This window comes from Eupeodes corollae, chromosome 1, assembly GCF_945859685.1.
Source record: "Eupeodes corollae chromosome 1, idEupCoro1.1, whole genome shotgun sequence".
Taxonomy (NCBI): Eukaryota; Metazoa; Arthropoda; class Insecta; order Diptera; family Syrphidae; genus Eupeodes; species Eupeodes corollae.
In genome coordinates this window covers 217871181-217884857 of record NC_079147.1, presented here as the reverse complement: position 1 = coordinate 217884857, position 13677 = coordinate 217871181, and the positions used below count along the sequence as shown (strand labels likewise).

Below are 13677 nucleotides of genomic sequence, written 5' to 3'. Positions count from 1 at the left end.
CTCCCTACCAAGTCAGCGCCTGCTGCTTAAAATAGTTCGGCAGCGATGCCATCAATTTCAGCAGCTTTGTTTGAGTTCAGTTTAGACATAGCTATCTTCACTTCGTCTAGGTCGGGTAGGCGGAATTGTTGATCTGCGTCGCCTAGGTTGAGTGGTTCTATCTCCCTTACAGCGGAATTCGGTTCGTCATCGCCGTTATATAATTTGGAGAAGTAGTCTTTCCATATTCTCATCATAGACTGCTGTTCTTACACGATGTTCCCCTGATTTTCTTTACAGGTTTCGCTTCGTGGCTGGTACGCTTGGAAGTTTTTTTACCTTTTGGTAAAATTTACGCAACTCATTCCTGTTGTGACATCCCTCTATCTGCCCGATTGCGTGATTCTCATGCTCTCTTTATTTCCATCGAAGACGCTGGTGTTTCTTTCTCCTCTTCTGCTCGTAGAGCTCGCCAGCAGCTCTGGTCCTCCTGTGTAGCGCCTTTTAGTATGCCTCTTGTTTCGCTGCGTGCGCTTGTCGGCATTTGTCGCTCGTCAAACCAAGGGTTTCGCTGTTGTGGCCGTGTGACACCTAGCACTTCAGAGGTGGCATCTCTGATGGCTGAAGGCAATGTGTCCACTGGTTTTCAATGCTCAATGCAGGTAGCATATGGCTTATGTTGGCGAATTCAGCCTTGATGCGGATTGTCGTGATGCGCTCGCTCACACTGTTGAAACTCAAGACTTTTTTACTGAGTCTAGTTTCAACAACAAATCCACACCCAAATAGGCGCTGTCTTTGTTCTCGGTAGCAGTCGCCGTAGTATACATCGCAGTCTTTTAGTTTGCGTTTGCCCGGTTCATCCCAACGCACTTCTTGGATGGCGGTAATATCTGCCTTGCAGCAGTTTAGGGCTTCCGCTAGTTGTTCGGCTGCACGTGGTCTGTTAAGCGACCTAACCTTCCACGTACAGATCCGAAGTTCGTTGTCCTTATGTCGTTTGCTTGGGTTGTCAACAGTAAATCCGTTCATATCCGAGGCTTGTTGGTGCTTCTCAACTATGATGTTTTTACGTGGTCAGGGAGTCACCCCGACGGCGCAACCCCCATCCTGAAGGGCCAGATCCTTAATACAACTCCAAGGACGGAGAACCGGATAAAACCGCTCCTTATAGGCCTGGGCTCCGAATAATTCGTAAAAGCTCTATAAGGTGTTCACTAAGTAGTTCAACCTTACTGGAACTGTAGACGCCACCGTTGATTCCATTAAGAGAATTCGTCTGATGCCGTCTGGTGCCTTAGTGGAAACACCTCTCCCCCTCCTCTCTCGTTTGCTGACCTCAACAACTTTCCACTGGGGTTAGTACCCAATATCCACTTGAGATACTAGGCACCCGATGTTCACCGCGGGGAGATGAGAGTAGGAGTTGATAGACAGCGTTGGGTTTTGAGAAAAACCTGTGGACGCTTGTGTCCTCTTGAATGCACATACCACAACCAGTGTTAAATGCAACTTATCAAGATGAAACAATGCTTCATTTTCAAAATTTATCAAAGCTAACAAATAAATTCTTGTTCTATAATTTTCTCTTAATAATACAAATTGATTCCTTAAATTTTAGGTTTCATTAAAGCCATTTAACCAAAATAGTTAATGTGTGTAATGAAAAAGCTTTCATAGCTGTCAATTTCTTATAACAAAATAAATTATTAAACAAAAGGAAAACAAAATCAAAATATCCAATTAAATATTTATCTTAAAGAAGTTTATACTTTTAAATTTTCTAATCAGTTTATTTTTTCGAGTTATAAAAAAAATGAAAGTGTATCAAGATATACAGTTGACTTTAACTGAAGTATAGATTTGAACAAACCTTAGGAACAAAAAATCCTTATTAAATAAACAAAAAAAAAAACAAAATATCTCTAAATTCAATTGATTGATTTTATTTAAGATTAATTTCATATTATTCATATTAATATTAATAAATATAATCTATTTTTTGTTTTGCAGCTTGGTAAGGAGATGCTTACCATTAAATCTCGTGATGGTGGAGATTTTAATTTACTTATGGAACTTCTACGCGGAGAACATTGACAAAAACTCAAAAAACCTACGAGGTATCATGCATAAAGTTTAATCCCGCCGTACGTCTTCGACAGCGCCGCCCAACAAACTGTGGCAATGTCTTAACCACCATCATTTAAAAAAGCTAAAAACATGGTCCACCTTCATTATTAGTACATACCTATTAATTTTTTCATGTGGAATTGAAAATTGCATGCAAAACACAAAATTAACGTGCCTAAAATTGAACAATTACAAAAATAAACATACAAAATAAATTAGTTTTATATTTAACTTAAAAACAAAAAATCATTCATTAAATCGCCAAATTTCTGTTTATTCTTTTCTATAATCTTAAACCTAAAGACGTAAACACAATAAAAACAAATGCATGACTGTAAACTCAAAAAGAAAAAAAAGAATATTAAAAAGAACTCTTAAAGTATAAGCCAATAAAGAAAGCAGCTTTACATGTTCCATGGGAATATAAATATATACAAAACAAATTAAATTCAAACCCTAACTAATTCCAGTGATAATAATGAAAAAAAATCTTTTTCTTTTTACTTAAATTAAACTGTGCAAATGATTTATAACTAAAAAACAAAAATAGAAAACATATAAAAGATATATACTTAATTATAAAAGAATAGTTTTAAGCATCTCTCCCACGATTGGTTTAAAAAAATTGCTTTAATTATATAATTTTCCTTATTTTTAAATACAAATTTACATAGAACTTAGTATGAAATCAGAATTTCGTCCGTAGCCTTAAAAAGGAAATCGATGACGAGATGTTTATTTTTTAATCTTATTATTATATTATTATTTTGAACAATTAGTAAATATGTATTTATTTTTATTTACATGTTTTCTATACATAAATAGAAATATATTTTTTTTTTATTAATTTTTAATTAATAGAATATTTTGTAGTATCTTACAAAAATATATGTATAATCAAAATTCAAGTTTTGTTTTTCTTTTTTTTACTTTTTATGTAAGTTAATTTTTAATTTTAATTTAATTATGTTTTTTTTTTATTCTATTTAAAAAGCAATGCAATACAGAATATTGATAAATATAGTTTTAATTTTATGAATTGTTGTTTTGTTTTTCTTCTATGAGTTGTGTTTTTTTATGATTTGATTGTTAAGATTGTAGTTATACTAAATAATCATCAAAGAACAAAATAAGGGACCAAGAGATTTATAGAAATTAGTTAATTAAAAAAATACTTGAGTATGGGATGAGAAAATTCTATGCATGGAATTAAATATGATTTTCAAAGAATTTTAACAATCCTGATCCAATTTTTCCAACTTTAAAAACAATTTTTGGAAAAAAAACACGCCATAAAAGTACCAACTTGTTTTTCAAAATGAATTTCTTGCTTGAAGTTTGACGTTTTGTTTTAAGAAAACAATTTTTGTATTATAGTTAAAACGATTTTATATGAATTTTTCAAATTAGTTCCCTAAATATCTCAACATAATTTGATAAATATATAACCAACTGGTTAAGCACAATCCATAGGGGTACTTGCAATGGAAGGAATCGTCGTGGTTTGTGCATGTTAGCTTTGTTGCATTTCTTAGTAACTGAGATTTTTTAATGTATAATTGATGAAAGAATTGGGTTTGTCAAAAAAGGTGAAAATTGTAATGTCATTTCTTCCAGTATCACACTGCACGGCATATTGAAAGTTTCAAATAAGATATTTCACAAACTTGGCACACATTTTCAAAAGGTACAATACAAAATATCCAAAATAATTGCAGTAAAAGTTGCAGATTTCAAAAAATTTCGTTCGATATCACCCCATAGAAAGTTAATTGAAAATGTCAAGAACTGGGTTGTTGTAATTAATGTTTAATTTTGTTTCCGATTCCGAAATATACATATACAATATTCTTAATTTTGATTTGAACTAAATCCTTGAGTTTTTCTTGAGTCCTTTTGATGATAAAAGAATATGTATGTCATTGAAATTTGCCAACATTTGCAGAAAAAAATCTTTAAAAGTACTTAGAAATTGGCAGTTAATGTCTACTTAAAAACGACTTATGACATTTCTCATTAAAATTAAGGCTTTCATTCTAATAATTTCATAGAACTTAGCGCAGAACTTTAGATACAAGGTTATAAAGTAAAACTTGTTTCTTTTGTTCTACATCCAGAAGGACACAAAAATACTTCTTAATTCAATAATATTATATTTCGGTTCTGAAATTGAAAAATAGAAAAACCCATTTGAAAACAATTTAATTTTATTCCATATACAACTAACCTGATTAACGATAATTTCTTGACCTAAGTCGTTGCTAGATCCGTTTACTTTTATTAGTACATTGAATAAGATGTTCCTTATTCACTTGTTACTCGAGAACCGATTTATGAAATGATCTCAGTTTTTACGACTTTGCACGATCACTTAAATACTATTGTTGATTTTATCTGAAAAATTAATTTAAATAGTTGTGTTTTTCCTAAATGTTTGGCTAGGATTAAACAAAATAATAAATGACCTGTTTTATTAATATCCAAGTAAATGAATACATTAATAACCTTCCGTGAAAACTTTAATTAAAGGTTGGCAAACAAATTGTATGAAATCCTTTTAATGTTCTGCAATTGATAAATCGTATTATTTAGTTAAACTCTCCAAGAAACATTTGAAAACTAATTTATTTAAAATTTTGAATTTTTGTATATAACTTCAACAAATTAATGGTGTAAACATAATAAAATATAAAAATAAATGTGCCTTTATGAAATCAGAATAATTATAAAGAAGAATTTTATATAAAAGTCATATAGGCCCAAGAAACAGGAAATTAGAATGGGAAGTTTTCATATAACAACATTTTAAATTCTCTAAGTTGAAAAATTCCAATAATTTGACTCTAAATCTAAATTAATATTTTCCAAATTCCAATCTATTGAAGAAGAGGAAATCTTTTTTTAAGGAAGAGCATATTTTTAGAATTTGAAGGTCTTAAAATTAATGTAAAATAGCTCCCAGATCACAGAACTACCTTTGTCTTAGTTTTGGTCTGTGGCCAACAAGGAGTTAAAATAAACCTAGAATGAGGATTTACATTTGTATATTCCAAGATGGCTTAGTAGACAATTCTTTGCCCCTTCATATGTGTACTTATTTAATGTTTAAGGATTTTTCCATTTTTGCTTAATAAAAAAAGTAAGTACACGCCCGAGTGTACATTTATTATTTTCTGAGTTTAATTGATTTATTGAGCCCACCGTTTAAAAAATTAAATTGAATGAATTAATTATATTTTTAGATCCTTATGGCTTAACTTTGTTTTGTTCAAACCAAAGTCCTTGCTTACCCGCTTTTTTAAATTTGGTGATTAAAATTCACTAAAAGAAGTTTTTAATGATTGATCCTTTTAGTTTTAAGGTAATTTCATGTAAATTTCTCGACTTCAACTAACTCTGGTTTTATAATGTCACTTGAAAGCATTTTTTTTTATTTTGTTGGTCGATAAATTGGGGTTTAATAAATACTTGTGTAAGAGTGATCTTCTGTATTCCATTAAAACAAACAAAATAAAAAAAATAAGAATGTACCATACACAAACAGAAAAACTTAAATGACTGAATAACAATAATGTTACACTTTTAATTCTATGTAAATAAATAATTCTTTTTGTAGTTAAATAAAATAAAATAAAATCTAACAACAATTTAAAATGTCTTTACAAAACTTAATAAAAATCAAATACAAATATTTTGTGAGAAAATTGTACACACATTTTTATATAAAACGAAAGAACACAAAAACAATTTGTGTAAATTAAACATAAAACTCAAATATTAAAAAAAGAATTATAAAAACATTTGTAAGTACTTTATGTGTATAAATATAGAAATGAATTTCATTCTTCTCAAGCCGCAAATATTTCTAATAATTTTAGTTTTTTTTACAAAAAAAAAGATGTTTTATAAACCTAAATACAAAATAAAAATTTATAGTTCTTTACATACATACATTTTATGTAAAATGACGATTTTAATAAAAAATAACTTTTTTGACTACATTATATTCAAATATGTAGATGTATCTATACTTAAAGATACATAACTTTTAATAATATTATTCTTGTAAAAATTTGTTAACATTTTTACACAACTGAAAATCAATTTATATATATATATGAAACGAAAAAATAAACTGCAAGACAAAGAAATAAAATTATGCAAGTTATTTTTTCTGTGTTTTCTTCTTCCTTAAAAAAAGTGGTTTCTTAGTTTGAATTAAGAAATACTAGCGTACCCCACCGGGACGTCTTTAATTGAAGATTTAATATAATCCAAGGTTTTTATAGTTAGTCTAAAATTTGTATGCAAACTCCTGCGATTTTTGAGACTTTTAGGACTTGCCAATGGCAGTGTTAAGGACTTGGAAATTCATTTTTCCATCCTGAACCTAATAGTATCATTTAATTGATTGATATATTCCTTCCTCTTTTTATTATCCTAATATATCTACATAAATATTAGTATTGACATAATTTTTCGTATTATCTTTCCATTCTTAAGCAAACTTAAAATAACACATTTTCTGAACCTTCATCCTTTTGGACGAGACATTTAAAAAATATTCTCCAAGGATGATTTTTTGTCTCCGGTATATCATCCCTGACGTATTTGCTGAGATGGTCTACTTACACACCGCCTGCAAAAACACTCCGCTCAGCATGGTTTATCTCTTGGCTTAGCCAATCCTAAGACCGCTCATAACGTATGAAAGAACTGGTCCAAAAAAGCATAAAGTACGTGGAACCTAACTTATGGAAAGAAATGGTTAGCTCACTCGATTATTTTGTTCAAGGATATTAAATATAAAAATACAATAAGCATAATCTACTCTTGGAAAGAATTGAGCAGATTCAGACAACATAAGGAACTTCATTTGCAGTCACCTGAATTCTTTGAACGTAAATTTAGACCAAGGCAACTAGTTAGTTTTCAAGTGTCATAAATTTTAAACTATAAACTCGGAACTTAACTTTACTAAAAAAAAACTACCAAAAACATAATTATTCACAAAACACTCCTTAGGCAAGCTGCAATTCCATCTCGACCTGTATTTTGTATTCCTTTTCCAATTTGACAAACAAGGAACCCTTCTTCATAAATCATCAACAAAATATGCAGAAAATAAATAAACTATAGAGTAATAAAGTTCAGTTTTCATTTGAATGACAAATTATGGTTGTCTGTCATTTTGACATAAATGGAAATGATTTGATAATCAGGGAAATTTGTCTTGACTAACTCTCCTGTCAATTTTCTAGTAAAGTTACTTTAACTGGAACGCAATTTTTTGGCTGGGCAATCAAATGCTAGAAACTTGTCTCATGTCGCCTGAAAGGCTGCGTTCAATCTCAGACAGATAGGGTATCGGGATACCTTTTTGTTAGAGTTTTACGTGTAAAATAACAGCTGATCAAAAAAAAAAACCGAGATGTCAAAAAAGGAATCCAAAGGTATCCAAGAATTTCTGAGGCATGCAGGTATCTGACAGAACAGCTGATTCAACACATGTTTGAATTTAAAGAAACTTTAAAATTTTTTTCAGCTTTTTGTATTTGTTGTAAACAAACAGATACAAAATGTTAGTTGAAGTTGTTTTTAAGAATGTTCCATACATAATAATAGTCGATGAAGAAGCTATTTGCCTCCGAATTTTAGAAGGTATATGATCTATTTTTTTAAACTTCAAAATTGACTTTATTTGTTCTCGTTTTGTATATGAATACTTTACAAGGTCTTACATCCAAATTAGTGTCCAGCATTCTGAAGTTGAAAAACCTCATCCTGTTTGAATTTTGACTTCAAAGTTTCTTCTGAAGTTGTTTTTATTTTTTGACAGCTATCTCAATACAACTATCCAACTATCCAACACGAGATTGAACGCAGTCAAACTGTCTATTGTCAGCTATTATAGTTATGTCAAACAGATTGTTGAAGTGTAATCATTGTTACGAATTTTTAAAATTTGTTATTTTTCAATTTAAAGTTTTGAGTGAAAGATTAGTGTTCGGAAACACCACAATTGAAATTCAATAATGTTAAAGAAATCATTTGCTGCCGGTCACAAGAGGCTTAAAGGAAAAGCCTGTTTATGGTATCTGATTGGCAAGCTGCCAAAAAAGTTGGTTTCCAACGTTGTTGGAAAGTTGACTTGAAAAATAGTCAGGACAAATTTCAATTAATGGACCAGTTGATATGTCTAAGATCTCGGAAAACTCTGTATTCACAGGAAAATGAACAACAGTTCCAAATGTAAGAAATCAGAGAATAGAGTTCGTATGATTTAATTTCTCAAGAATTCTCTATGGCACAATTCAAAAATTGAAAAATGTCAATGAAAAGAAAAAACATCAGTGCAAAGTTGTTTTGTTTTCTAGGTGAGAATAAAAAGTTAAGTCTGCTTTGTCAATCCCACAAATTTGACAAACATTAAGTTAAGTCCACTTGAGTCAAAATATTATTAACAAAACTTATCGGTATAATTTTATTTCAATTTCGTAAAGAAAGAGTTTTTGGTGTGCGCATTATCTCGCATCTTGGACTGCAAGTTCGTGTGATTTAACACCACTGGACGGTTTGTTGGGGGGTAATCAGATAATAAAGAAATTATTGACCCCCTGAGAGGTCATTTCGTAAAACGTTTTGACGATAGCCTCACTTCACGTAAGACGATAATCGGCAAAGTGATTTCAACAAAACAATAGAGTTTGTTGCTAACTTTCACAACTTCCTATGGACAAAAACCAAGTGTAATAACATTTTCAAGTTATCGAACAAGCATTATCTTTCGTTGAGGTCATTTTGACATTTCATTGATCTTATACTGAAATCGATAGACGAGACCATAGTGACAAAGTTACGTGAAGGAAATTATCGACAATAACGTTAATGATAATCGTTTTGACGAATATTAATTCAGAATTGACATAAATAAATAAATATATGAGGGATGTGTTCTAAAACACACACTGTTTAAATGAAAAAGTTGAAATTTAATTATTGATTAAATTTGACGAAATCTTTATGAACACAGAATAACATACATTTTATTATTCTTGAAATAAAAAGTACTACGAATATGTTATACGAATTTGTAACGACAAAATAAATTAAGTGGCCCAACAGTTCTTTGAGAACCAGGGCCTAGTGACTAACAACTCTCAACCATTCCTGTGTTCTAGTACTGTTGTCAAGGATGGAGGCAACTACAATTTAAAGCCGAATCCCAACGGCTAATTTCAGAAAGCACTTTTCATGACAAGAATTATTCTTGGAGAATTTGTCAATTCCTCGCAAGAGGCAGTACCCGTGAAAAAAAACCCGTGACAGTCCAAAGCACCAACCATACCACGGGTACTACAAGTCTTTACTACGAACAGCCTATTTTGCAAACAATTTAAGTATTTCAAAGAAAACACTTGCTCTAATAAGATCTGTCAAAAGTCTATTGTTGCCAAAAGATTGCCCATTTAAGGTCAATTAAGCACTTTTAAATTCGCTGTTCGTGGAAAATTGATCCAAACTTTTAATGTGTTTGATAAATTGATCTCAACATAAGATGTGTTGACGTTTCAGCTAGAAGGCAAAGAAGAATGACAGATAGTTTTTTAGACTTGATAGAATTGGTCTTAGACAGAATCATATATTTGAGACCTTTGATGTATACTCGAGCATAGAAAAAAAATGCTTCACGTGAAGTAAACCTATGTTTCAAAATATATAAATTCATTTGATTTTCTGAAACAAAATTAAACACTTAAAACATTTTTTCATCACAACTGTAGCGTAATATTAGACATAAAATCAACATTCCATACAAGTGCAGCTACAATTTTTAGAAAGCAACAAATTTTCCACTTTCAATTCATTCCAAAAACATCAAAGTTGAATTTGACATTTCTAAAATTTAAACCCAATGCCAATAAATTCCAGCCCGAATCAATTTTTCTCTTTCTCGCCTATGCCTATGCAGCATAAGTTCCCACGAACAACATTGAAAATACTCTCTTTACGTGTCTTGTTTTTGTTATGTTTTTGTTTTTTTTTTCGGTTTCTTTAAGTTTTTACTTCTTGTTGTTTTTGTATGCTTATCTATCACACTCTTGCATTTATGCTTCAGCCACACTCGTACTATCGCTATCACACATTTTTGTATGCAATTGGAATTGAATTTTTACTGCTTGTTTTTCTTTCTCCATCTTAGAGCAAGCAAAGGAAAGGAACTGAGTGCTGAGCTGAGCTGATGTGAGCATAGCATAGCATTGAGCATCGCCAAATGGCAAATCGAAAACCAGTTCAGTTCAAAACGAAACACCATTGCGGGTGGTGGACGCGTGTTGCTCCGTGTTAATTCTTCTCTAAACTAAACTAAATTTTTGCACAAGTTTGTGTTTTTTAATTTTTTGTATTCCAAACCAGAAACCTATGTATGAAATATAAATAAAGAAAATAAAAATAAACAAATACTTATTCTGTGACCTAGAATTGAGTACTAAAGGTGAAAGGTTTTTGTCGATATTTTTGCAATTGTAATGAAATTGTTTTTATCGGGTGCGGGTCGGTCGGAACCTTCGCGGAGTCACGATCAGCTGTCAAAATTGTCACATATCTGCTCTAGAAATTTGTTGTTTTTTTATTTCAATTAACGGTTTGTTGTGAATTGGCAATTTTGTTTTATTTGTTGTTTAAGTAATTTTTTTATTTCGTGGCTGGCTAAAGCATCTCGCAAAGAAAAAAGAAAATATAGTGAAAGGAGCATAAAATCATCGTCGTCCTCGAAGAGCTGTCACCTGCAGCAGCCGCGTCGGGTCGGTGATGTAAGGGGTCAAACAGGGACTCTAAGTAGCCTTGTTTGTCTAATGTCTGCTTCGTATTTCTTGAAATTAAATTAATTTCATGAGTTTCTTTATTTTCCCGTTCAAAGTGAATTTTCCAAACAAAATTAGAAGCAAATTTGCAAAATAAATTAGTAAAGAAAAGAAGTGAAGGAAGCAAATTAGTAAAAAAAAATAATAAAAAAGAGGAAAATAAAAATATTTAATAAGTCTTTTTGTAATAAAGTTTCTCTTCGGTGGATTTTCTAATGGTGTAGGTGTTTTTCATTTCGTTCCGGTCGCGTGTGCCGTGCCGTATACCGTTCGTTCTATCTCGCTTTTATCTGCACAAGATTTTGAAATATCCTCGAATTTGTGCGTGTGTTGGTGTTTTAATTAGAAGAATATAACTACAGTACAGCAATAGAGTGTGGGATGATTGTGGATTTTGTTTTTGGATTACATTTCTCTTTACTTCGGTGCGGTTGTACTTTGTTTGGGTACTCTTTTGGCGTGCATTGACATTTGTCAAGGTAAGTTAACAAACAGTATTTTCTATAATTTTCAATCCTTTTTATTTTATTCTAATTTCCTTGGTTTATGGTTCGTGGTTGTGGGTGGTGGAATAAAATAATCAAGTGTTTGTGGGGTTGGTGTGGTGAATTTTAATATAACCCTTCTCTGGTTCTCTCTCTGTTTTGAATTATTATAGAAGTGTGCGTTCTTTTTTCTTACTATCCATAAACAGTTATTTTTAACCCCTTCGTGCTTCGTGTCCTAGGTTATGTCACTTCAGAACTCAACAGCAAATAGACAGGTACGATTACATGATACGGAAAGTGAGTAAAGTCGGTATAAATAATAAAGCAGGTTCAAAAGGAGTGAAATAGTGTTAAAGTTTTTTTTTTAATTAAAGGAACATCTCACAATCCTTTCTATTTAAAGTTTATATCTCGTAGATTGATACATGCAAAAATTAATAAATACATTATGAATTTAATTAGATTATTACACATTAGTGGCTAGAAAGAGGTTGATTTAAAGATACTTGAGTCATGAGGGTCTCAGTAGTTCGTTTTAAGGTAGATGTTCTTTTGTTTTGCATTGTACTTGAAGTCTGGTGTAACTCTTTTGTAATGTTTCTCAAAATAAAATTATGGAGTTTTCGTTATAAACATAAGACTATTAAGTTTAGAGCAACGCCAAGATATGAATTGAGAAATCTCGTTAAAAAATGTGTAATTCAATCAAATAAATTTAAAAATGGCGCCCAACGTCGGATACAAATTATTTTACCTAAACTACAAATTTAGTAAAAGCATTTATTTAATAAAATGATATTGTTTTCAAAGTTTATATTTCTAAGATCTTAAAGGTCCTTGTGTTCTTAAAAATGTAAATAATATTTCATATGCAAACTTCTCACTTTTGCTATCAAATTTGATTATGTCAGTGGCATCAGTATATGCTAGTAATTAGACAGATTTTTGGAAGATAGTGCCTTTAGTGTTGACTTGTGAGCTCTGCACTATTCTTTCATTCTTATTATATTCTTTCTTTCTTTCTTAAACCTTTTTTGAAATTAAAAGGTTCTGTTAAGTTGTGTCCAACCTTAATGGAGCAGCGTGAGTTCTCCATGGTCATCCTGCACAAATGGACGAGTTTGGCAATGATGCCAAAACTAGACATGACTCTATATATCAGGTTTAGACATTTTTAAGACTATGTTAGACTTCAGCTTAGATATGGCAATCTTTACTTTGTCTAAGTCGGGAGGACGGGATTGTGGGCTGTCGTCGTGTATGTTGAATGGATCATCCTGCCTGACAGCGGAATTCGGTTCGTCGTCGCCGTTATACAGTCTGCAGAAGTGGTCCTTCCATATCTTCAGCATTGACTGTGGTTCCACTATAATGTTTCCACTTTCGTCTTTGCAGCCTTCGGTTCTAGTTTTTGTACCTGTGAATTTCGTTTTATCTGTTCATAAAACTTTCGAACCTCATTCCTGCTTTTAAACCTCTCAACATCTTCGACCGCACGCTTCTCATGCCCTCTCTTTTTCCTTCTGAGAAGTCGGCGTTCCTCTCGCCTCTTCTGCTCATAGAGCTCATGAACAGCTCTCGTCCTTTTATGCAGTGCCGCTTTGCCTGCCGACATTCCTCATTAAATCAGGGGTTCCTTCTTGATAGCTGCTTGAAACCCAGCACATCGGAGGCGGCTTCTCTGATTGTATCTTGGCAATGTTGCCACTGGTTTTCGATACATTGTGTTGGCGGTAAAGAATTTTGAGAAAGGTTACTTGTAACTCGGTCAGAAAAGGATTTGGCGATCTGTGGCAATTGTAGCCGTTCGACGTTGTACCTTCTCCCAGCACCTCCCTGTTTTGCCTTGGGTCTGGAAATCCAAAGTGCTACCTTGGCTACAACGAGGTAGTGGTCCGAGTCAATGTTAGCTCCTCGGAAAGTTCGTACATCCATGATGCTGGAAGCGTGTGCTGGATCGATGGATCGCAATATGGTCAATCTGGTTGACGGTAGGTTGATCTGGAGAAGTCCAAGTTCCTTTGTGGATGTCGAGGCGTGGAAAACGCGTACTGGCTACCATGACTTTTCGCCCTTCAGAAAATCTATGAGCCTGAATCCGTTGTCGGAAGTGTTGTCGTGCAGGCTGTTCTACCCGATTATTCCACCAAAGATGTCTTCCCTTCCTAGCTTGGCATTAAAATCGTCCAAGACAATTTTAATATCGTAGCTAG

General features: G+C 32.3%; 2 protein-coding genes across 6 annotated transcripts in view; both read left to right on the top strand.

Moving 5' to 3' along the window:
- LOC129954144 (nuclear hormone receptor FTZ-F1 beta) overlaps nucleotides 1–3383 on the top strand; it is a 64793-nt gene extending 61410 nt beyond the window's left edge. For both annotated transcript variants that reach the window (XM_056067858.1, XM_056067859.1), the window contains one exon: nucleotides 1993–3383. In XM_056067858.1, the coding sequence (XP_055923833.1) occupies nucleotides 1993–2076 (84 nt within the window). In that variant the 3' untranslated portion in view covers nucleotides 2077–3383. The remainder of the gene's footprint in view (nucleotides 1–1992) is intronic.
- Nucleotides 3384–10403: 7020 nt separating this feature from the next.
- The window catches only part of LOC129941214 (beta-1,4-glucuronyltransferase 1), a 292248-nt gene continuing 288974 nt past the window's right edge, over nucleotides 10404–13677 (top strand). For all 4 annotated transcript variants that reach the window (XM_056049787.1, XM_056049785.1, XM_056049789.1 and 1 more), the window contains exon 1: nucleotides 10404–11455. The gene's annotated coding sequence lies outside the window, so the exon portion shown is untranslated. The remainder of the gene's footprint in view (nucleotides 11456–13677) is intronic.